At 37.2% G+C, this 27,002-nt stretch overlaps 1 protein-coding gene and 1 pseudogene across 2 annotated transcripts in view; both read left to right on the top strand.

Moving 5' to 3' along the window:
• The window catches only part of CD226 (CD226 molecule), a gene marked incomplete at both ends in the record, with an annotated part of 66,248 nt that overhangs the window by 33,813 nt on the left and 5,433 nt on the right, over positions 1-27,002 (top strand). Inside the window, 2 exons of the mRNA XM_080920128.1 lie at positions 4,991-5,338; positions 20,979-21,075. Coding sequence (XP_080776254.1) covers positions 4,991-5,338; positions 20,979-21,075 — 445 coding nt within the window. The remainder of the gene's footprint in view (positions 1-4,990; positions 5,339-20,978; positions 21,076-27,002) is intronic.
• LOC308423717 (melanoma-associated antigen 10-like) lies at positions 1,714-3,364 on the top strand (annotated as a pseudogene). The gene is made up of 2 exons: positions 1,714-1,747; positions 2,753-3,364. The product of its transcript is annotated as a melanoma-associated antigen 10-like (transcript).

Genomic DNA, 27,002 nt, shown 5'->3' on the forward strand with positions numbered 1-27,002 from the left:
TGTGTTTCCCAGGCAGACATGACTGCTATGGGACATGAGGTGAAGCACAGAGAACTATCTAAGTAAACACAAAATGGAGTCAGAACAGGATGTCATTAAGTTATTCATTTCAGAAACAACAGTAAGATAAATTCCTATGTGTCTTTTTTTAAAGTTTGCCCAGCTATCAATAATACTGTTCTATATTTCTCATATTCACTTTTAATAAATTTATCTATTTTACATATCTCCAGTTTTTCTAATATTCTGTTTTTACATCACATTAGAGATATTTTGTCTTTTTGAATGTGTAAGCTACTCCTTTATTTATTTATTCATTTATTTATTTATTCATTCATTCATTATTTTGTTATTGATGCCATAACTTTGAGTTTTATGTAGTTCAGTGTACTACCTTCCTAAAGTGTCATATAACACACTTATCAGTTCTTTATAGTCTTGTAAAATTCTTGTTTAGAGTAAAGCCTAGTTGTTTTGGCAGAGATATTATTTCTTAGAAACACAAGGTTTTTTCATAAATTTTTAGATGACTCTTATCTCTTTGTAGAACACTATCTGTTTTGGCATAAAAGGCTACTTTAAATGTATTTTTTTAGTATGAGTATTATTGCAGAAGTCAATACTACAGAAAGCAACACAAAGGCATATTATTTTGACTACAATATGGAATGCAAATTGATTTTCTATTCAAAATAATATTGACTGTCCTCTTTCATTTCTGGCAAGGGTGGATCTTGGGGCTATAGGCAGAGTAGTGTAAGACAAGTTGGCCTGAACAAAGGTTTGGCTATAGAAGTTGGCGTGATGAGACCCAGGGGTCAGTGATATTGATAGATTGTATAACAGTTTGTCCCTGGGAGACATCTACTCACCCCAGACCTCAATAACACTTGGGGAGCCAATGAGATTTTCTTGAGGCAACTAAAATACTATGGATGAGGGATCATTTACAGGAGCAGGGATAACTCAGAGGAAGCTTCATCACCCCGAGAGCACCCCAGCATTCACATATCCTGAGAGCTCATGCAAGCATTAACTCCAGAGTTCTCTGCTGCTGTAGTTCTTCATTGCTTTTAAACCCTAGGCCTCCTGGGCCTCCTCTGGAGGGAATGTTACCATTTTGGAAGAAACTGCCATAACATCATTGGGTGACATTGAAGATCTGCCCAACTGGAGACTAAGTAATATGTCTGTAGGGACACTAATGGTGACAGTCTGTGGCTGGGGATAACATGAGGTAAACATGAAGTATGAGTGTACTCAGCACTAGTTGGTTCTCTAGAGGTAGGGTGATAGTTGGAAAAGAAATAAAGCACAAATTAATGACTAAATCAAATTAATGATCTATAATCATGATAGAAAAGTTACTTGTAAAGTCAAGGATACCAATAAAAGTTACACAGACAGTAGTATTTTATGTTCATTTTATTAACGAGTACATGGATGAATTATCAGCATGGAATCAGTGGGTTTCTACTCTTTATTTTATTTTGGGATTCAATTAAGATCAGATTTCCCCTCCCCCCATGAATTATGACAGTTTTCTCTCTGATTTAAATTGATTCATCCTTGACTTTGTAATGTATTAGGTCTACTTGGTTGTTATTTTTAGTGTCACTTTGGACAGCCTTCTACTTGGCTGAGCATTGTGTCTAGAGGCATTCAAGTGGAGCTTGGTTTTCATCTCAGATCAAACAGTCAACTCCCTTCAACATGAAGCTTGAGCGGGATGAGGTTGGGGAAGAGGGTAATGTCTGTCCCTAAAACTCCCTCCATTGTTTAGGTCTGGATGTTCACAGCTAGAGATTTTCCCCAGTGCTTCAAGAAATTGTCCTTCATATAAATGTTGGTAATATCCCTAAGCAGAATCCAGCAGTTGGTGTCTAAATTCACAAGTATGTGGAACTGTTCTTAAGAGGAGGTCAGGGTGAGAGCAGCCTGAAGACAGCTTCTGAGACAGGAGTAGAGAAGCATTCAGAAGAGCAAAGAAAACTAGTAGTGGATGAAAGTCCTGAAGACAAACACAAAACCTGTAGCAAGGGCTTTTACCTGTCTATTCCTGAAGGCCAGAGCCACTTGCATATAAACATAAGATGCTTTATTACAGACTGCTAGTATCTTATTTAGCATTTTCCTTCTGTTTCCAATAGTTTCTTCTCAGTAACTTTCTCCCATCTTAATGTCAATTTCTTCCTTCTGATTTTGTGACAAGACTATCAGGGTGCCGGTTATGCCACACTGAGTTTAGAAATGTGAGCTTGTCAAGTCTACAGTACAACCTGGAGCCTAGAGAGAGCCTGGTTTCTGTGTCACAGAGGTATCAGTTTTGACCAAGAATCCAGAATAGTCTCTTGCCTTAAGAACCTGGACAATAAATGTATGTGGAACCTGATAGACCTAACCGTTCTTGAAGGCCTGTGAGATCGCCTCTGTCAGCTGCACATTTTCTTGCTTCTGTTTCCAAGGAACATCCAGCATGGATACTCCTGAGAACAGCCAGAATGTCAACACAGACAGCACTCAGAAGGAGACAAGGGACCTGGAGGATGCCCAGGTCTCCAGAGTTGAGGGAGGGGAAGTAGAGAACACCACCTCAGGGGATGTGCCAGGTTCATCGCAGTGCTCAGAAAGCTTCCTCTTCCCCAATGCCATAGGATTCACTGCTGGGGTACCATTTGTTGAGGCCTCAGGCAGCAAAGTAAGAGAAGTGCTTCACCCTAACTCTCCTAGGCAGGTTGTAATCAAAGGTAAGTAATTGATTTGGTTCTGTTCTTGCTCCTTAAGTACAGGAGAAAACAGCAGACATGTAAGGGAAAGATTCTGTATATGGTCATCCAAGGTTATGAGGAGCACTTCCCTACATCTTTGCTAAGGCATCTGACTGCTTGAGGCTGACGTTTGGCCTTGACATAGTAGAAAGAAACCCCTGTGTTCACTCCTATTCTCTTGTCCGTGCCCTTGGGATCACCTATGACAGGATGCAGCATGGTTTCCTGTGTGTACTCAAGACAGGCTTAATAATCATTGTGTTGTGTATCATCTTCATAGGGGACAATTGTTCCAGTGAGCAGGCATTGTGGCATGTATTGAATAACATGGGCTTATGTGCAAGGAGAGATCACTTTGTATATGGGGATCCTGGGGTCCTCATTACTGAGCATTTTGTGCAGGAAGGGTATCTAGAATGCAGACAAGTGCCAGACAGTGACTTCCTACCAATGAATATTTCTGGGGCCCGAGGGCACATGCTGAAAGCACCAAAATAAAAATACTAAAGTTTTTTGCTAGCATCGTTAAACAGGATCACAGATCCTACCCCACTAAGTATGCAGAAGCTTTGAAAGATGGGATAGAGAGGGCCTAGGCCAGGTTTACCCAGCAGATGGTACTATGCTCTGACTAGTACACATTCCAGTCCACTGGCCGTCCCCATCCAACATCAGGTCAGACAGAGTCTACGTGTGTACCAATCCCTCATTTGAGATCTGGAAAGAGGGGACTGTGAACCATTTCATTGTTCATGTACTGACTGTTACTCAGGGTTTCTTGTTAAAGAATGTTACTACCTTTACTGCAAGGCTCATTAACCGGACAGTTTTGAGTTCATAAATGTCATGAATAATGCAAAAAATTTTCTTCCTTCTGTCCTTTTTAGGGTATTTTTTTATTATTTTCTGCTTATGAATTTTATTCCTCCTCCCCATTCTGTTGTGTTGGTTTATAGCTTAGAGATAAAACATATTCTGTATGTCTCTTATGTGGGCAAAGTGTTACTTCTGCTGAACACTCTCATGGTCACACACTGAAACACTAGAGAGCTGTGGCTTTTCTGTATGCAAGATTTTCACACCAGTAACCACTGTAGCAGCTATTTTTCGGTGGGAGGAGATATAAAGTCCTAATCCAATATGAATAAGAAATAATATTGTACTTTAGACTTGTACTCTTTTTCAAATGTTCTATTTTCTTACTTTCCATTATTCACCCTCCCTTTCTCCCTCCCCATCTCTCTTCCCTCCCATTCTTTCTTTTTCTATTGATTGTTTTATAAACCCAAGCACTGGTTCCTCAACACCTCTGAGGATATCTGATACAAATAAGTAGCTCTTCTATTTTTTTCTATTTCACCTGCTCAAAAGCTTTGTGACATCATCACTACTCAGCCTTCTTCTATTCTTGAATATGAAATCAGCATTCTTGATTTGTGGCAATAAAGACTTTGGATGAATGAGGCTGGCACTTAGTTTACCTTTTATGACTCTGGACGATCCTGATCTGAGAAATAACAATTTGAATTTTAGTATCTACATTAAGTTCACAAGCTTTCTGGTCTCAGAATGAAAAATGATAGAGGACCCCTAAAGGACATTTGTTCACATATGTTATATCTAAATCTATTGTGTTCATAGCACAAGAGCTTAACACTGAGTGTAATAAACACAATCTTTGAGCACTCGCTGCACAGGATATCAGAGCGTCTGACACTATATGCTCCACACTTGTGAGATATCACAAGGTATTTATTATACTTTCCTATTGCTTTGAAGGTAGAAATTTTCGAGAATACTTTGGCTGCAGAAATTTATCTTACATGTGAGTCTCTACCTATGCACCAGATATTCCTGTACAACTCAATGAAGTTAAATAAAAAATTGTAGCATCATTTTATAGCCACCCAAACTTTATTGTCTAATAATCTGGAAATTAGAGTTACTGGTTCAGTCTTCTAAACTCAGACCCTGGTGTAATCACTACTAATAAAGTAGGGAGGGTTCTGGTTAGGTTTTTCCTTGTCTGGTTAACAAAGTAACAGTCAAAGGATATGTGTCAAACATTGTTTCCTTTTTCTGTCTGTAAGCCCTTAATGAAATTTTACAAAACTGCAAAAGTGAAAATACCACTTACTCTTGGAGCAACTTCTGAGTAGCTTTCCTCTGTGTGTGAACATCTGATCACCTTCCTAAGTATTTGCTTCTTTTTTTTTTTTCAGATAGTTTTGAGATAGCAGCACCCTTGGATAGCTACCTGTCTGCAGCACCTGGACAAAATGTCACACTCAGTTGCCAGCTTCAAAGAATTTGGCCAGTGCAACAAGTCATATGGGAAAAAGTCCAGCCTCATCAGGTAGACATCTTAGCTTCCTGTAACCTATCTCAAGGGACAAGATACACTTCAAAATACCTAAGACAAACATGGAGCAACTGTAGCCAGGGGAGCATGAAGAGTGTCCTCATCATCCCCTATGCCACGGCTGCTGACTCAGGACTTTACAGATGCCGCTCTGAGGCTAGCATGGGAAGAAATAAAACCTTTGTCATAAGGCTGATCATAACTGATGGTGAGTGACAAGAGATGTTCCTAGTATCAAAAACAGAGAAACAAACAAAAACAAACAAAACCAATAACTGTGAATTGGTCTCTACTCTTTTTGTTTGGAACACACATGTTGTGTTATCAATATATTTAATGTTTATATATGAAGCTTCCAGAGTAGTAGACTTCTATTTGTATTTTTTAAAAAAGATCTTTAGTATGATTTATTCTTATTCATACTCCAAAATATTTTACCTAATAGACATATGTGCATATATAATTTTATAAATATTTTATAGATTGAGTTAAGTATGTTGAACATTACTATAAAATTTTAGGACTTGGTATTTATTTAATTATTTAATCAACCACCATAGATTTATTAGTGGAAATATTTAATTTTATTTTTATTTAATGTGTGTGTGTGTGTGTGTGTGTGTGTGTGTGAGAGAGAGAGAGAGAGAGAGAGAGAGAGAGAGAGTGTGTGTGTGTGTGTGTTTGTGCCCACATACATGTTTGTTCACCCATGTATACACATGAGTATGTGAACAATTGAAATCTGGAAGGTTCTGCTATTGCTCTCAACCGTTTTGTTTAAAACAGGGTCTCTAGCTGAACTCACATAGTTTTGGCTGGACTGTGAGTGTGGTCTTCCCTGGGATCTATCTGTCTCTGCTTTAACCCTTGCTGGGGTAACCTTATTATACCCTGCATTTTAATGGGTGATGGAAATCCTCACACTTGTGTGGCAAGTGCTTTATCCACTGAGGCCATTTCCCAAGCCAAATATTTCATGATTTTGATTTTTTTACCTGAAACATTTATGAACTAAAATGCATACATGTGTACATACAAACTTGTGAACATACATGTGTATACATGCATACACAAAGACAGAGGATATTACCAGCCTATATCTTTATTATCTAATTTCTCACTCCAAATTATCTACAGATTTGAAAGAGATGCTCGATGTTGCATTTCCTGTGTGTCCCCAGCACTAATAGAAGACTGCAACAATGGTTTCTAAGTCTTGAGAGGACAGCTTCATAGATATTTGACAGTGTGGCATTAGTGGGTTGCCAGATGGAAGCCTTGTATCCTTCAGGACCTGAGGACAGAGGACCTTGAGGTTTATAAAGATAACCTCCATGGCCTACAGCAATGCTCTTCTATGAGGCTGCAATCCTTTTGTATCCATAATTTGTCTCCTTTGTAATAATGAAGTTTAAATTGTGTAAACATCAGGGTAACCAAGGGCTGCAGCTACTCATGGATGAGAGCAATAACAGATACTTCTCTGTCTATAGAAGCGAAAACACAAATGTGAAGAGTAAAGTATGTAGAGATGTCCTGCCACTGAGGGTGGAGGGCAATATCCTAGGCTTTCCTGGTTCTGTCTCTGGGCAACTCTTTCACTAACTAGGAGCAAAGCATTGTGTGTTTTTTTTTTTTTTTTTTTTTTTTTTTTTTTTTTTAACCAGTGATAGAACCTTTACTTAAATTTACTGTTCCTCTCTTTTGTATCCCTTACTTTCTCTTTTCCTCTTTTTTTCTTCCTCTCTGACCTTCTTTCCTTTCTCTCTCCTTTGTACTCTCCCATTTCTCTCTCTTTTTTGTTCTGCTTCCTCCTTCCATCCTCTCTCAATCTTTCTTTTCTTCTTACCTGTTTTCTCTTTTCATTTTTCTCCTCTTTCTCCATTCTTTGATCTTCCCTGCTCTTCCCTTACTTTCTCAGACCTTCCATGGCTTCCTACCCACTAGCCTTCTTCCTTCCCTTCTTCTTACTCCCTGCTTATATCTCTCTCCATCCCTCTCTTCATGCCTCTCTCCTTCCCTCCCTCCCTCCTTACTTGTCACCCTCTTCCTTAGTTCCAGTAAGTTCACTTACCTTGGCAGTGCTCATTTTTTAGGCCTGCAGCTGCCCCTCACAATTTCTGCTCATTATTTCAGACTGGTCTTTCCTTCTGCACTGAAGTAAATAGGGGAAGCTTCTAGGTAACATGCAGCCCCTGCCCCTGTGCAAAGAGGACAATAGTTATTGTGGTATCCCAGGCTTTCACATGTTATCCATGATTATGATCAAATCAGCTCTACTGATTGTCTCAATAACAACAGGGCAGATACACACTGGCTTTAAAATTTAGTATTGAAGAATAATTTTTTAGAATATTTTGGGGTCAGGGAGACAAATTAACAGAATGCTTTGTCTTACATGTTGACTATTCCTGTAGGCACAGACAGGAAATACTTACCTAAAATATTCGTGCATTACAGAAGTTATTTTTGATCTGGACAGAAAAAAAAAAGAGAGTAAAAAGCAAATGTTAACTTTTTTGCTAAGAAAATATTCTAAATAGAACTATCTTATAGAGTCATTTTTAAACTTGTATGAAATAAGGTCTTATCTAGTAAATGCTGAGAACATGATAATAAATCACTCAGGTCAAAGAGCAAGCAAAGAGAATGGGTTTTAGCAGATGTTGTTTAACTTTTGTAAATTACTGAAAATGTCCTTCATATGCCCAACATGACTTTTTTCAAAACAATTTCTATGTACATAAATTATAAACAGTGTCAAAATCTGCTATCAGCTGGAACTGACAGTGTAATGGCAAGTATTGTTAGTGTCCAGAAGCCTTCAGCAGTAGCAAAATAGTTTCTTTGACATCTATTGACAGATTAAAAGAATAACAACTAGATTTTATATCCATTAGCAAATATTATAATTGATGGAAGATGACAATCATTGGTTGTATGTTTGACTTAATTCTTTTTTTTTCAACTATTGTAAGTAAAGATAAAATCTAAAGCTGTAGACAGCAAGCGAGGAGGATGATTTGTGTTTTCTCTGGTGTGATTTTATTATCTCAAGTCCTGAGGCTATTTGGTAAAAAAAAAAAAAAAAATCAATGCAGAGATTGAGGCAGGGAGACAGGTAGAAGATGTGAGGAGGATTTAATTCATCTCAACTGTCAGGGTAAAGGTGATTTTGACACACGTTTTATAAACTGCTACACAGCCTCTTTTAGTTCCTATGCAGCATCCAAATGAGATTTTTTTGGGGTCTCCAGTTTGCACATGTACACACACACACACACACACACACACACACACCCTTATGAGTTTTCTCATGACTTCTGTCTATTTACATTTATCTTCAGATAATAGTTAATTAAAGATCACGTAAGTGTTTTTAACTAATTGTCTAACTACCAGCAAATATCTGCATGTGTTTATTTCTTGATATATATTAGGTAAAGAATGAAAGTTGCAGAAACAAGTTTTTTTTGCTATCAAATTCTTTGCAAAAAATGAAGCTTTGTGCTGTGCATATGCACTCTTGGGAGTGTTAGGAAACAGTTACAGGTTGACAGCACTGATTTTGAACCTCAACCCCAGAGGTTAGTGACAGGATAAAAGGATCGCTTATAGTCAAGAACGATGGTTACTTTTGAATATATAAAATCTAATATCCTTCAGAATTTAATTAACCACAGAAACATAACCAAAACTTTGTGAAGTTTTTTTAATATTAGCAAGAGATGACATGTAGATTATTATCATTTAAGCTGCACCTGTTAACATAAACAGAGTGAGAATAAAATAAGTTAAATTAGCTCACCAGAAAGTACAGAGACAAGAGAGGAACTGTTTGCTACTGGTTGATGGATTTGCAACAGTCCTGTTCCAATCCTAATGAGCCTATTGATCAAAAGAAGTTTTATAGGAGTTAATATTGATCAATAGACCTGAAGAATGAGGGGTAGATAGGTCACGTTGGGCATGGTGGAATTTGTATTCAGTAGTGAGGGGAATGAATGTAGAAGATTATAATCAGATGACTAAGTTAGTCCAGACAGTCTGATGCATGAGCTAGTACAGAATGAAGCAGGTTAAATGAGATGCCACTCTGATCAATTCCTGATTTTCTGTCATAGTCAAGGAAAAGCCACTTCTGGCTCCCAAACAAGGATGGTGAAATAGTATTCCAGGAGAAGTAGGTTGTTCATCTTTTTCTGTATTTATGTCTTTCACCACTGCATACATTTATCCCTGTCTTCATTTCTTCTTTTTCTCTTATTAATGAGATTATTTTTAAAATTTATTCCTGTACCATGATGTGAAGAAAAAAATGTGCATGGTCTTTTGTGTATTGATTTGATTTTGTGTATGAATTATCTTATTTACTTAATTTTTGTATCATTCTGCATAGAGAAATGTGGACATTCTCTCTGTGTTATTCTACACATTGCATCTTTAAAAATCATTTATTAATTTATTAATTTTAGCAGTTGAGGTGTATTTGTGTGTATGGTTAAGCAAAATCTTTAAGGTTTTATATGTGTGTGTGTTTGTGCATATGTGTGATATTGTCATGTGCAAATATTTGTTTTATCATTTCCTCTTTGGGTGTATCACACCTACCTGCTATGATGAGGGCTTCTAGAATTAGCTTGAATTCAGTGAAATATTTTTTTTTCTTTTTAAATTATTTTATTTATTTACATTTCAGTTGTCCTTCCTACCAGTCCCCCCCCCCACAGTTTCTCGTCCCATCCATCCTCCCCATTGCTTCCAAGAGGGTGCTCCTTCCTACCAGACTTCTCTCCTCCCTGGGGAAGATTGGCATGTTTTTGTTCTTGATCATAAAGGAAATGTTTTTAGTTCTTCACTAGTGAGTCTGATGTTACCTATAGCTTTTCTTTTTTTATCTTTATAACTTTATTTTTAAAAAAGAGATATATGTACAGATTTCTAAAAGCATTTTGGCATAAAACTGTACGAATATATTTTTGTCAGTACTTCATTTTTTTTAAAGGATTGATAGTATGCATTTGTACTGGCTGGTTTTGTGTCAACATGACAAAAGCTGGAGTTATTGCATAGAAAGGAGCCTCAGTTGAGGAAATGCCTCCATGAGATCCAGCTGTAAGGCAAATGCTTTACAACTAGTGATCAAGGAGGGAGGGCTAAGCCCATTGTGGGTAGTGCCATCCCTAGGCTGGTAGACTTGGGTTCTATAAGAAAGAAAGCGGAGCAAGCCATGGAAAGCAAGCCAGTAAGTGACATAAGTGACGTTTCTCCATGGCCTCTGCATCAGCTCCTGCTTCCTGACCTGCTTGAGTTCCAGTCCTGACTTCCTTTGGTGGTGGATGAACAGCGATATGAAGTGTAAGCTGAATAAAATCCTCTTCTCCCCAACTTGCTTCTTGGTCATGATGTTTGTGCAGGAATAGAAACCCTGACTAAGACAGCATTGAAATCATACTAGTTACAATAAGCATAAAGTACATGTAAAACAAAATGTAACATGGAAGTAGTCAAAGTTTTTTTTGGTGTGTATAGATTAAGCATAATGATTGTTAAAAATCAATATTTTAAACTATAGCTTTTCTTATTTGTCCTTTCTTACATTCCTACTATGCTTAACATGCTGAAAGGGTTTTGTAAAGCATAAAAAGATGTTAACTTTTACCAAATGCCTTTTCTGTGTCTATTTATATATTCATATATATTTATATGTTCATATATAGATATACATATATAGTGGTATATTGATTGATTTCCATGCATTGGAATATTTTTATATCCCTCTTGATTGTGATACACAATTCTATTTATGTGCTATATTAATTACATAATTAAATTTACTAGTATTTTACTAAAATATTCATCTATCTTCATCCTCATTAGAGTCAATGGCTTATAGTCTTCCTTTGTGGTTTGCTTATTTTGGTATTATAGCAATGCTTTTCTCATAGAGTTTTAAGTATTCCTTATATATTCAGAGAGTTGAAGAAGCATCAGCTTTAGTCCTACTTTATATGTTTCATTTAGAAGAAAACATGAAACTATCTTCTTCTACGATTATTGGTGAGCCACATGTTCCAAATGAGCACAGATGTGACCTCCACAAGAAGATAGGGGTGCCAGCAGAGAAAGAATCCCGACTTCTGTTTGTGGCTCACTTGGCTTGAGTTCTCAGAACATTCTAGTTTCTCCTTTCCATGGCCACCATCTTTCCCCATTTACTATCATTCCCATAGAGCTTAGTTATCTCTCTCTGACTTTATGCTCTGTGTGCATTAGCCACATTCCTTCCATGTCTTCGAACCTAATACATGTTGACTATCTCAAACTTTCATAACTTATAATTATTAATCTTTAATGATATAATAACTGTGTTTGTTTGTGTGGCCCAGATTCCTAACCAATACCTTTGTCATCTTTGGTTGTACTTTTCATTGAAATAGAAAGAAACCAACACCATTGAAAATTTGTGACACTTTTAAATACATATGTTTATTTGTTTGCTTCTTTGTTTATTAAATACATGGATTTATTTATCTATTCCGTTGCTTTTAAAAAAATGTTTGATGCAAATGCAATTTTTAGTAATAAGTACTTATATTCATTTTTAGCAAAAATTAAAATAATTAAAGAGTATTTTAGATGTATTCACTTTATAATATATATATAATAAACATATTTTAGGATAGTATAAATATGAAAAATATATTTAAAATTATGATGTATTCATATTATATTTATAATAAATACTTTTTAGTTAGAAAAATTATTACATTCATTTAGATTTTCTTACATCTATGTTGAGAGTTACCCAAGTGTTCTTTTAGGATATGCTCAGGAACACTTATTGAGTATTTACTATATTAGTATTTCCATCTTAGCATTCATAATGTCCATCTCAGTTTTACATTTTCTCCATTCCTTATTTCAAGACACTACCCATATGTTTCAGCTCACATTTGAGGTTTAGAGACTGCCAATCAAAGTAATAAAAATTCTGAAAATCAAGTGCAACATTTGCAGAAGAAATTTTCATGAACTTTGGTTGATGTGTGCACTGCCAGAAAGATCTATTTCCTTGTCTTTTATTGGATATTCTCTGTATTTACATTTCAAATGTTATCTCCTTACCCCCATCTCAATCTCACTCCCCCTCCCATTGCCTCCATGAAGGTGCTCCCTCTTCCAACTACCCTCTCCCATCTCAGTACCTTGGCACTCATGCTTGTAAGACAAACAAGTTGCTTGACTTCCCAGCTCCAAAGAAGGATAGATACTTTTATTTATTTATTTGTTTTTAGTTTCTAGAGTTCAGCTTCTCTTCAATAAATTAATTTGTATTTTAAAACAGTTCTAGATAATTAATAATTGTATGTTAGAATTTTGATCATTTACAATCTTACTTCTCACTTCTGTAGTTTTTGACTAGATGTTCTAACATTGTCTGCACAGACCTGTCTGTTTCCAAGAAACTGTTTCTCAAGCCTCAGCAAAGGAAATTTACAAACATGATATTTCTTTTATATACTAGAAACTACTAGACTGGAATTCTCATGTCCTGCTGATTTTGCTCACAAGTTAAGATCATTTTTCCTAAAGCAAATAAGATACAATTTCCATCTCAGTTTAATTTAATTTTAAGGATTCTGATTAATAGCTGGGTAGCCAGTTGTAGCACACAGTAACCAACATCACAAGTGAGTTGAGTAATACTCAGTCACTGCCTATTATTATGCTATAGCTTCTTCTTACAGTTACCTCTGCCCACATCAAAGTATTGTTTTCCGTTCAGTGAGATAATTCACAGGTATTTAGATACTTTCTTTTCAATGTCCCATGTAGACAGGTATACATTTTCTCCAATGTACAAAGTAAGATAAGAGAACATTTTATTTGCATTTATTTTGTACACTTTATACTTTAATATTGGATTGAATAATAATGTCTTGCTAATACCACATGCAACAGAAATTTGAAAATATGAAAAAAAAAAGCAGTTGATCTTAGGAATTGCTATTTGGTAAGTCTTTGCTCCCAGAGTGAGTTCTCAAATTTTTAAAAATATTTTTAAAAAACATTTATTTATTTACTCTGTGTGTGATTGTGTAAATATGAGAATGTGTGTACGTGACTAAGTTTGTGTGTGTGTGTGTGTGTGTGTGTGTGTGTGTGTGTGTGTGTGTGTGTATGCGCGCGCGCGCGCATATGAGAGCTAAAGAATGACCAGTGGGAAACAACTATCCCTTTACCATGTGTTTTCTGGGATTGAAACTTAGGTTATCAAGTTTGATGACAAACACATTTACTCCCTGAGTTACGTTGTAGCCTTCAGTTGTTATTAAAAACAAAACAAAACAAACAAACAAACAAACAAAAAAACCATGGTGGAGCATGGGTCCTTGTTAAATGGAGTTTCTTTGGGGTATATGCCCAAGAGTGGTAGAGCTGGGTTCGCAGGTAGCGCTATGTCAAATTTTCTGAGGAACCGCCAGACTGAACTGAAGGAACTCAAGGGTCTGCAACCCCAATGGGAAATACAAAATTATCAACTAACCAAATGCACCACAGCTCCTAGGGGCTAAAACATCAACCAATGAGGTCACAGGAGAGACCCATGGCTCCAGGTGCATATGCAGCAGAGGATGGCATTCTCTGGCATCAATAGGAGGAGAGGCCTTTGGTTCAGTGTAGGCTCTTTTTCCCAGTGTAGGGGAATCCCAAGGTGCTGAGGTGAGAGAGGGTGGTTGGGAGAGAGAGTGCCTTCAGGAATCAAAGGGAGGGGGAGAGGATGGGATTGGGAGAAAGGGGATAACATCTCAAATGTAAATACAGAGAATATCCAATTAAAGAAAAACCAAAAAACAAGACCAAAAACAAAAACCAAAGGCCAAAAAAACCTTTCTTTTTCCTTGGAATTCAGATAGGCAAAATTCAAATTCAAATCTGAGTACTTAGTTGTGCCCCTTAAAATCTATACATTGCCCCATTGATGGAAAAAACAAAAACCAAAAAAAAAAAAAAAAAAAAAAAAAAAAAAGAAAAGACAAAGCAAAACTCCTAATCATTGACCCTAAATTAACCATTTTTATTGATTTGGTCCTACATACAAATTTTATCCTAAAAGGTTCTATCTAGGAATTGTTAATAGCACATGGTATAGATTAATTGGCAAAGTCTTTCTGAAGGCAGATAACCAGTTACCATTTTTACTAGTGAGTACTTGGTATAGGATTGACAGTATTTCTTTCTTCTTTTCTTATTTGTTTTTAGGTCATATACATTCATTTTCAAAAATTTTATTTAATTTTTGTTTTTACACTCCAGATTTTATCCCTTCCAGGCCCAACCTCTGACTGTTCTCCATCCCATCCCCTCCTCTCTGCACCCAGTCTCCATAAGGATGTCCCCACACCCCCATCCCCCACCTACACTCACATTCACCCCCCATCCCACCAGACCTCTCCACTCCCTGGGGCTTCTAGTCTCTTGAGAGTTTAGTGTATCTTCTCTGACTGAACCCAGACCCAGAAGTCCTCTGTTGTATATATATTGAGGGCCTCAAATCAGCTGGTGTATGCTGCCTGGTTGGTGTTCCAGTGACTGAGAGATCTCAAGGGTCCAGGTTAATTGAGACTGTTGGTCCTCCTACAGGGTTGCCCCCCTTCTCAAATATCTGCATCTGATTCTTTTTGCTGCTTGTTTGGTTTTTCAGAAGGCAGTCATCATGGGCTCACTTTTTGTAAGCTCTCCATATTCTCAGTAATAGTGTCAGGCTTTGGGGCCTCCCCTTGAGCTGTACCCCACTTTGGGTTTATCACTGGACCTTCTTTTCTTCAGGTTCTTCTCCATTTTTTTCTCTGCAATTCTTTGGAACGGGAACAGTTATGAGTCAGAGTTTTTGACGGTGGGATGGTGACCCCATCTCTCATTTGGTGAGGATTGGCAGTATTTGATTCTAAACAGAAATTCCAGCTTTGGATATTCCAATTTAATTACTCAGGTGAATATTTTATGTGAAGTATTTCAAACATACTGACTTGTCTTTTGACAAATATTCAAAGGCAGTATAACGGCTTTTTAGAGGGATATTTATCTAAAAGATCAGACATAAAGAACAAGAATGAGTCTATCACTTTCAAAGATAAATCTTCAAAGCCCTATTTGCACCCTAAAGTTATAATTTACACTGACGTGACCCCAGAATCCTCGATAGGTATTGATTTACCCAATAGAGCAATATATTTTTCTTTTTCTACATCTGTAAAATGAAAAATAAATATTTAGTAGTCTACTGACCTCTTTATGATTTATGTCCAGAATGCATTTAGCACACTTCCTTTCTGTTGGAATTCAAAAGTGGCCATGGTACTATAATATTTCAGAATGGCACTGACATTTTATTTTATTAACTAATAGAAACCGATTTTCTCATACACAAGTATAAATGTGAAATATCAATGCTTTCATTTGGGATCACAGGGCTTAATAATAGCTTTAGACATATTGAAAGTGAGCAAAATGAAGAAAAAGCCAATGATAATTTTATGCATGCATGCAAGAAAAAACAAATGCTAAAAGAAGAAAACAGATGGTAATAAGAAGCAAATGTTGGGGTACTTGCAGTGGCTATACATTAAAGATAATCAAGAGTCATGTACAATTCTGGACAGCATAAAAGACAGGTTTACAGGTATGGAAAAATACAGGTTCACAATGTATAATTGTTTTGATATTAATGTCATCAGTTTTCATGTTTTATTTGAAAAATTACCAAGAACTCTTCATTCTTATCTGTGTGAGTGTGAAGGAGAGAAAAAACAATTACTGACCTGCTACATGAAAAAAGTTAATAAATATGTCACTGTCTAGGCAGTTTTATATCTGTACTTAACACAGGCATATATGCCAAATCTCAAATAGCTTTATGAAAACAATTCACTGTGATTTGCTGTTGATTACTGTTTTCTGCCACTGACTTCAAAAATAAGAGGCATCATTTTCAAAATCTAATCATTGGATTTTTAAAGTATGAAGAATTGGATAGGCAATAAAATTCTAACATGTATTTTGAACTGTCACCTACAGCCAAAATGTCTGTGAGTTCATCCTAATCGAAAGTCATACACCACTTAAAAATTATGAGGTTTACTTGCAATTTTTTTCTAACCCAGTTCCATAATTCTTGACTGTGAACTTTATAGATGACAACATCATGTCACAATGCCAAAAATCTGGACATGCCTGTGTCTAGAATATAAATCTTCAGGTTTTATACACTAACATTGTTCTTTATAATTATGTTTGCTTTACACTTTAAAAGCACAAAGTGATTTTTTTCAAAGATTTGCTTAAAATAGATAAAGAAAATTTATGTGTTAGATATTTAACCCAGAACTTGTGTCCCATTTCTTATATTGACAAATAAAACACGAACAGAATATTTTTATGTTCTCCTTATTTAGTGGCACTGTTTAATGTAGATCTTGAAAATCTCCAAAATTTGGTTTCCTAATGGTATCAGTGGTAGAATATATAAGGGATGGGGCACAGTCAGAGAGGGGTCTTTAGTTCACTGAGGTGTGCCTTTGAATGGGATGTCCTATACTCACACAGGGTATTTTGGCATATTAACTCCCCCTTCCCACATTTCACCTGGTTTCTTCTTTCAAGGTTCATTCTTAACTTAAAGTAATCTATTTATTAAAAATATAACCCACTGAGTCCAATTAGAATATTCACTTTTATTCATGAAATGTCACAGATTCCCAAATTTTGGGTGCTTGACTCAGAGTAGATTTAGCTAAGCCAAGTCATCATCCTAAATTATTATTAACATTTGCCCCTGTCTTTTAAAAATGTTTTTATTGGATAGTCTCTGTATTTACATTTCAAATGTTAATCCCTTTCCTCCATTTCCACCCCCTCCCCCTCCACTTGTTTCCATGAAGGCGTTCCTTCTCCCAACCATCCTCTCTACCTCAGTGCCATAGCATTCCCCTATACTGGAAAAATGCACCATCACTGGACCAAAGGCCTCTTCTCCCATTGATACCAGACAATGCTATCCTCTGCTACATGTGCAACTGGAGCCATGGATTCTCCATGTGTGCTCATTGGTTGGTGTTTTAGTCCCTGGGATTTCTGGAGGGTGTGCTTGGTTGATAATGTTGTTTTTCCCATGAGGTTGCAAATGCTTTCAGCTCCTTCAGTCCTTTCTCTATGTCCTTCAGTGGGGACCCCATGTTCAGTCAGATTGTTAACTGTAAGCATCCTCAACTGTATCTGTATGACTCTGGCAGAGCCTCTAAGGAGGCATCCATATCTGCCTCCTGCCAGTAAGCACTTCTTGGTATCAGCAATAGTGCTTGGATTTGGTGACTGCATATGGGTTGGATCTCCAGGTGAGGCAGTCTCCAAATGATCTTTTCTTCAATCCCTGTTCCTCTATTTTCCCCTGTACTTCCTCCCTTGAGTGCTTTGTTCTCCCTTCTAAGAACTGAGGCATTCACATTCTGGTCTTTCTTCTCTTTTAGCTTCATTAGGTCTGTGAATTGTTTCTTGGTCATTTTGAGCTTTTAGGACCACTATCTGTTTATCAGTGAGTCCATACCATGTGTGTTCTTTTTTGACTGTATTACCTCATTCAGGATCGTACAATCATTGTTTCTAATAGATCAGTAGTACTCCATTGTGTATATGTACCACATTTTTGTATCCATTCCTCTACTGAAGGACATCTAGGATCTTTCCAGCTTCTGGCTATTAGAAATAAGACTGCTATGAACATTGTGGAGCATGTATCCTTATTATATGTTGGTGTGTCTTTTGGATGTGTGTCCAGGAGTGGTATAGAGTCAACTCCAACCTCTGTTTGTTTTTATTTCTAGTGTTCTACTATTCCGTTATAGAATCAATAAATTTGTTTTTTCCCAGATTCTTTACATGTGAAAACAATGGGTTAACAAATTAGCATGGCACTGGAGCAATAGGTGTGAGCTTATTTGTTGATAAAAAAATCATTAGAGAAAGAAAGAGAGAGAGAGGGAGAGGGAGAGGGAGAGGGAGAGAGAGAGAGAGAGAGAGAGAGAGAGAGAGAGAGAGAGAGAGAGAGAGAGAGACAGAGACAGAGACAGAGACAGAGAGACAGACAGAGACAGAGAAAGACAGAGAGAGAGACAGAGAGAGACAGAGACAGAGACAGAGAGACAGACAGAGACAGAGAGAGACAGAGACAGAGAGAGACAGAGAGACACACAGAGAGAGCTCTAACTGGGAATGGTATGGGCTATTGTAACTTCAAATCCCATTCTTTGGACATACCACCTCCAACAAAGCCACACTATTTAATCCTTCCCATATTCTTTCTCTGTTTGGAGACCAAGTATTCAAATATACAGCCACTAGATTAGAGGTTGGTGCCATGGCTCACTTTAAGTCTCAGGAAGTTACTAATTTCCTGGGATTTTCTTCATGTGACAGGGGAAAATGTTTATGAAGTAAAGATTACAAAACTAATTTATGCAGACAAGTAATGTCTGGAAACCTGGAGTGATGTTAAAATACCAGTATTCATTTAATGAAAGTTTTACCAATTTTGGCTTATCATTTTCCAGTGATCTAGATTGATCTTATACATAAACATCAAGACTATCTTTACTCTTCTCTAGAAAAGTGACTCTAGTTACAGGAGCCAGTAACAGTTGCTAGTTATAGGACATTATTCTAAGACAATATGCTTTTAGATGGCTGGTTTAATTTGAGATTACATATTTTTCTGCCTCATGCCAATAGGTGAAAGTTGATTGTCTTGATATTGCTGAATCTATGAGCCCATATATCTGCTTCGTTCAAACTCACTGTATGTATATTCCATCTATCCACAGAATAAGGTCTAACATTTGAGCTTATCTTTTTAATGAACCATGACAAGATACATTTATCTGACACTTACTGTATATATGACTCTTCCTCACATGTTCTGGTCTAGCACGTTATGTTTGTTAGTTGTTGGCTTCTAAAATTGCCTCTTGTATCCCAGGAGTTTGCTATGTAGCCCAGGCTGCAAATAAACTCTTGATAATGCTACTTCTAACTCCTGAATGCTGGGATCAAAAACATGACCTATTGTACTTGGCTCATTATCTAGGTTTTACATTATTTGGTATGTTTATCTCCAACTAATATCTCTAATGAGGATATATAGCGGGCAGTGCTGATGGCTCTGCATCTTGCCTTGCTCTGCAGGAAAAGACCTAGTGGCATTTCTATCATGAGTCTTCCTCAAAACTTTATAACTCAGTCATAAACACTTGGCATTGACAGAAACCTACCCCGGAGGATTGCAGGCCTAGAGAAAATTATTCTTATAAATTTTACTGACTTGATTTAAATTGTTTTAACTGCACTTATTCTTTGTGATAGGAGGGAAAAATAATGGCTTCATAGTTCAAGACAGTTTTGTCCTCCTATGAATCAATACAGCATTAGGATACATATGATACATCAGAATAGGGACCACTGAGAGCAGACAGTAATTCTTTCTTTAAGAGAAGAACTTGAGGACTGGCATTATTCAACCACAATCTATTAGCAGAACCTAAGGGGAAAAATGAATGCTATGAACTATTGATTAGCTTCTCAAAGCATCCTGTGTGCTTTCTGTTTTTTCTATTCTCACAGATTTTAGGAAGGTGAATGCTTGCAGTAGTCTGGCCATTCCCTTAGCAGATACATAAAGAACTCAGGACAGGCAGGTAGAAGAGCAGTAGCTCTAGGCTGTGCTGTTCCATGCATGACAGAAGCTTCATTTCTCTACAAGCATTTCTGGAGGGAAAATGCTTGTTTCATGCTGACCTTTAAACCTGTAAGTTCCATCAAATCACGTACAAAACATGAGTTTATCGGTTTCCCTCTTTTTAACCAATTACCCAGCACACTGTGAGATTCTTTGCATTTAGATACTGAAGAGGTGGACCTGACTCTAGTGGTCAGACATCTTGGAAAAAGTTGATCATGGAAGCCTGGTTCAGACTGTAGCATTTGAAGCTACAGTTTAATAATTAAGACTTATGATGAAAAGCCTAAAGTCATGTATTTGAATGCAACAAAACTGTGATCTTAACCCTTAACAATTCTGAGTCTACTTTAAAATGGAGTTCTGCACATTTTCTCTTTTAAATGCAACCACTGAAATTCAATAAACATTGCAAACTTCCACCTCTGAAAGTGCCTTAAGTGCTACTCCTCAGGAGCTGTTCATCTTGCTTATGGAGATTGAGCTTCTCCTTGGCTTGGTACTTGCCAATTCAGCCCAAGGATCTGCTTATTTTCTGAAGTGGAATATAGAGTGTTATTCCACAGTAGACTTTTCATGTGGATAGAAGTCAGGTCCTTGTGATTGTATGGCAAATGCTACTAACATTATTGTTTTTAAAGATTTATTTTTATTACTTTTATCTGTATAGTATGGGGGTGTGAACAGAAGTGCCTTTGGAAGTCATTGGTGTCAGATTCTCAGGAGTTGCTGCTACAGGCAATTGTGAGCTGGTGTATGGATGCTGGGGACTTCTGCAAGAGAAGTAACTACTGAACCATACCTTCAGCCCAATATTCTTATTCTTATTTTTGAACCCAATTTAATCAAGGAAGCAATAAAAATCTGTGACAGTCATAGGAATTAAAGAGGCTTTCAAGGAAAAATACTGTTCCCTTAATATATCCTATTATTCTCAGATTCTTTGAGTTTGATTATTATTCTGCCATGGTTAATGGATCTTTTCTTCATTTCTCCATCTTTCTTTGGTGGGAATTAATCAAATTCCTAATTCATACTATAACTTTTTTTCTTCTAGGTGGAACCAATAAACATTTTATTCTTCCCATTGTTGGAGGGTTAGCTTCATTGGTATTTGTCATCCTAATTATCTTCATTATCATTTTGTATAACAGGTAAGTAAAGCAACTTTTCCTGAGTCTTATTTATCTTGAATAGTTATGGTATTTAAGGCTTTCTATGAATAACCCAACAACTTATTAAGCAACTCAGGTTTCACATATGAGTGGACAGTTATGAACATAGGTAATTGCTGCTTTTAAAATAGGGACAGAGAAACAAACAAAAAGGATGGGAAGCAAGGGGAGTGTTATTATAGACCAAATCCAGAATCATTTACTGAAGAGTTGGCCATATGCCCTTACATTCACGCAAATTTCTTTGCTCTACATGCATCTTCCATTCTGCCTCTTCCATGGGAATAGGTGTCAGTTGAGAAGCTTTTATGAGTGTGCATTATGGTGGGGGTTGGGGTAGAGGCTGGTGAGGGCAACAGAGAAGGAGGAAAAAGGAGAGGAGGATTAATGTTTATTTATTCATCTAATTAAAAAAATATTGCAATGCAACAAAAAAGAAGCAAGGAAGCTTATGCATTACCAAGATAACAACACAGTCTGTGACAGTTTGATATTCTCTGAAATAAGACATACAGAGATGTTAAATAAAACTTAGGGCTTGCACGCAAACTGCCAGCTCCTAAGGTTGAGAGACTGGTGAGTGGGAGATCTGGCCAGCCGGGGAGCAGAGAGATCTCTGCAGAGTGCGCACGTGGGGCACACCCTCCGACCTTCCTGATCCGGGGACCAGGAACAGAACTTTGAAACCTCTGTTCCCACCCGGCGACCCTGAGGCATAGAACAGGGCTGGGCCCATCTGCCACCTGGACCAGTGGAGATCCAGGGACACAGACCAGATACAAGGGAAAGGAGAGAACATATCACTGAAAACAAAATGGCAAGAGGAAAGCGAAAAAGGATATCCCAAGGAAACCAAGACAACCTGGCAACACCAGAACCCAGCTATCCCATAACAGCAAACATCGGAATTCCAAACACTCCAGAAAAAGAAGACACAGACCTGAAATCATACCTCAAGATGCTGATAGAGATACTTAAACAAGAACGGGAGGAAAAGCAAAAAGATTCAGAAGCTTTTAAAGAGGAAACAAGAAAAACACTCAAAGAACTCAAAGAACTAGAGGAAAACAGAACCAAAGAAATAAAGGAATGGAAGAGGGAAATTAAAATGAAAATTGACACAATAAAGAAAACACTAAAAGAGATAACCCTAGAGGCAGAACACCAAAAAAAAAAAAAAAAAAAAAAAAAAAAAAAATCAGGAGTCACAGAAGCAAGCATTTACAATAGATTACAAGAGATGGAAGAGAGAATCTCGGGGGCACAAGACAACATTGCAAACATAGACAAAACAGCCAGAGAAGATGCAAAAAACAAAATGCTCCTAACCCAAAATGTCCAGGAAATCCAGGACACAATGAGAAGACCGAACCTAAGGATAATAGGAATAGAAGAGGGAGAAGAGTATCAACTAAGAGGCACAGTAAATATCTTCAACAAAATCATAGAAGAACACTTCCCTACCCTCAAGAATGAGATGACCACGAGCATAAAAGAAGCCTTCAGAACTCCAAATAGGTTGGACCAGAAAAGAAATACCTCCCGACACATAATAATCAAAACACCAAGTGCCCAAAGCAAAGATAGAATACTAAAAGCAGTAAGGGAAGAAGGTCAGGTAACATCTAAAGGCAGGCCAATCAGAATCACACCCTATTTCTCAACAGAGACTATGAAAGCTAGAAGAGCCTGGACAGACATCATGCACACCCGAGGAGAACACAATTGCCAGCCCGAGCTGCTATACCCAGCAAAACTATCAATCACCATAGATGGAAAGAAGAAGATATTTCAAGACAAATCAAAATTTACACAATATCTGACCACAAACCCAGCACTACAACGAATTATAGGTGGAAAACCCAATACAATGAGGGAAAATACAGCCTAGTAAAAACAAGAAAACTCCTAAACAAGAAAACTAAAAGAAGAAAAAAACACGGACAAAACTCAACCCAAAAAAGCAATAATGGCAGGAAACAGAAACAACTATTCCTTGATATCTATTAACATAAATAGACTCAACTCCCCAATAAAGAGACATAGACTATCAGACTGGATACATAAACAAAATCCAACCTTTTGTTGCATACAGGAAACTCATCTCAGAGACAGAGACAGACACTATCTCAGAGTAAATGGGTGGGAAAAAAACTTCCAAGCAAACAGCTCCAAGAAGCAAGCTGGAGTGGCTATTCTAATATCGAATAAAGTAAATTTCCAACCAAAAGTTATCAAAAAAGATAAGGAAGGACACTTTTTACTCATTACCGGGGAAATCTGTCAGGAGGAACTCTCAATTGTTAACATATATGCTCCAATTAAAAAGCACCCACATTCATAAAAGAAACCATACTAAAGCTCCAAAAATACATTTCACCCCAAACAATAATAGTGGGAGACTTTAATACCCCACTCTCACCAATGGATATATCATGGAAACAGAAATTGAACAAGGACACTGCAAAACTAGCAGAGATTTTGAACAAACTGGAATTAATAGATATCTACAGAACATATCATCCTAAAGTAAAAGAATACACCTTCTTCTCAGCACCCCGTGGCACCTTCTCGAAAATTGACCAAATAATCAGACACAAAACAAGCCTCAATCTATATAAGAAGATTGAAATACTCCCATGCATCCCCTCAGATCACCATGGTCTACGGCTGGTCTTAACAACAACAAAGACAACAAAAAGCCTAAGTACACATGGAAACTAAACAACGCTCTGTTAAATGATAGTAGGGTCAAAGAAGAAATAAAGAAAGAAATTACGGACTTTCTAGAATTCAACGAAAATGAAAACACAAAATACCCAAACATATGGGATGCAATGAAAGCAGTACTGAGAGGAAAACTCATAGCCCTAAGTGCTTCCATAAAGAAACTGGAGAGAGCTTACATCAGCAACCTGACAGCACAGCTAAAAGCCCTAGAACAAAAGGAAGCAGATATACCCAAGAAGAGTAGACAGCAAGAAATAATCAAATTAGGGCAGAAATAGACCAAAAGGAAACAAAAAGAACCATTGAAAAAATCAAAGAAACCAAGAGTTGGTTCTTTGAGAAAATCAACAAGATTGATAAACCCCTAGCCAGACTAACTAGAGGGCAAAGAGAGAGTATACAAATTAACAAAATCAGAAAGGAAAGTTGAGACATAACAACTCAAACTGAGGAAATTCAAGAAATCATCAGATCCTACTACAAAAACTTATACTCCACAAAATTGGAAAATCTGGAGGAAATGGACGAATTCCTAGACAGATACAAGATCCCAAAGTTAAACCAGGACCAAATAAACCATCTAAATAACCCTATAACACCTAAAGAAATAGAAGAAGTCATCAAAAGCCTCCCAACCTAAAAAGCCCAGGTCCAGATGAGTTCAGTGCAGAATTTTATCAGACATTTATTGCGGATATAATACCAATACTCTCCAAAATATTCCACAAGATAGAATCAGATGGAATGCTACCCAACTCATTTTTTGAGGCTACAATAACCCTCGTACATAAACTACACAAAGACCCTACAAGGAAAGAGAACTTCAGACCAATCTCACTTATGAACATTGATGCAAAAATACTCAACCAAATCCTTGCAAACCGAATCCAAGAACACATCAAAACATCATTCATCATGACCAAGTAGGCTTCCCAGGGATGGTTTAACATAAGGACATCCGTCAATGTAATCCACCATATAAACAAACTCAAAGAACAAATTCACATGGTCATCTCACTAGATGCAGAGAAAGCATTTGACAAAATTCAACACCCCTTCATGTTAAAAGTCCTGGAAAGAACAGGAATCCAAGGTCCATGCTTAAACATAATAAAAGCAATATACAGCAAACCAACAGCCAACATCAAACTTAAAGGTGGGAAACTTGAAGCAATCCCACTAAAATCAGGGACTCGACAAGGCTGCCCACTCTCCCTTTACCTATTCAACATAGTACTGGAAGTCCTGGCTGGAGCAATTAGACAGCAAAAGGAGATCAAGGGGATACAAATCGGAAAGGAAGAGATAAAAACATCACTCTTTGCAGATGACATGATAGTGTACTTAAGTGACCCCAAAAACTTTACCAGAGAACTCCTACAGCTGATAAACAAGTTCAGCAAAGTGGCCGGATACAAAATCAACTCAAACAAATCAGTAGCCTTCCTCTACTCAATGGACAAACATGTGGAGAAAGAAATTAGGGAAAAGGTACCCTTCACAATTGTCACAAAAGCTATGAAATATCTTGGTGTGACTCTAACTAAGCAAGTGAAGGACCTGTACGACAAGAACTTCAAACCTCTAAAGAACGAAATTGAGGAGGATCTCAGAAAATGGAAAGATCTCCCATGCTCATGGATTAGAAGAATCAACATTTTAAAAATGGCCATCCTACCAAAAGCAATCTACAGATTCAACAAAATCCCCATCAAAATTCCAACACAGTTCTTCATGGAATTGGAAAGATCAATGTGCAATTTCATATGGAACAACAAAAGACCTAGAATAGTGAAATCCTTCCTCAACAACAAGAAAACATCTGCGGAAATCACTATCCCTGACCTCAAGCTATATTACAAGGCAATTGTGCTGAAAACTGCATGGTACTGGTACAGAAATAGGCATGTGGATCAATGGAATAGAATAGAAGATCCAGAAATAAGCCCTCACATATATGATCATGTGATTTTTGACAAAGGAGCCGCAAACATTCATTGGAAAAAGGACAGCCTATTCAATAAATGGTGTTGGTACCACTGGCACTTAACATGCAAAAGAATGAAAATAGACCCTTTCTTATCTCTTTGTACAAAGCTCAAGTGTAAGTGGATCAAATATCTCCACATTAAACCAGATACACTGAAACTATTAGATGAGAAAGTAGGGAAAATTTAGAACATATAGGCACAGGAGAAAATTTTTTGAATAAAACACCAATGGCTCAAGCTCTAACATCAAAGATTAACAAATGGGACTTAATGAGATTGCAAAGTTTCTATAAGGCTAAGGACATTGCCAATAAAACAAATCCGCAGCCAACAGAATGGGAAAAGATCTTTACCAACTCCACATCAGATAGAGGCCTAATATCTAAGGTATACAAAGAACTCAACAAGCTAGACACCAGAGAATCAAATAACCCTATTAAAAAATTGGGTACAGAGCTAAACAAAACGTTCTCAGTTGAGGAATCTTGAATGGCTGAGAAATATCTGAGGAAGTGCTAGACATCCTTAGCCATCAGGGAAATGCAAATCAAAACAACCCTGAGATTCCACCTCACACCTGTCAGATTGGCCAAGATCCAAAACTCAGATGACAACAGATGCTGGCGATGTTTCGGAGAAAGAGGAACCCTTCTTTACTGTTGGTGGGGTTGCAAACTAATACAACCACTCTGGAAATAAGTCTGGCTATACCTTAGTAAATTGGACATAATACTACATGAAGACCCAGCTATTCCACTATTGGGCATATACCTTAGAAACACCTTAGTACCCAACAAAGATATATGCACCACAATGTTCATAGCACCTCTATTTATAATAGCCAGAAGCTGGAAAGAACCCAGATGTTTTTCAGAAGATGAATGGATACAAAAATTGTGGTACATTTACACAATGGAATACTACTCAGCCACCAGAAACAATGACTTGACCAAATTCTTAAGAAAATGGCTACATCTAGAGAATATCATTCTGCGTGAGATAACCCAGTCCCAAAAGAACAGACATAATTTGCAGTCACTGATAATGGGATGCTAACCCCAGAGGCTCGCACTCCCCCAGAAACAACTCACAGACTGTATAAAGTCCAAGAAATAAAGAAAACAAAACAAAACAAAACAAAAAAATCTCTATACAACAAGAAAACTTTGACTATTTCCATGTTAC

Source organism: Micromys minutus, assembly GCF_963924665.1.
Source record: "Micromys minutus genome assembly, chromosome: 8".
NCBI classification, from domain to species: domain Eukaryota; kingdom Metazoa; phylum Chordata; class Mammalia; order Rodentia; family Muridae; genus Micromys; species Micromys minutus.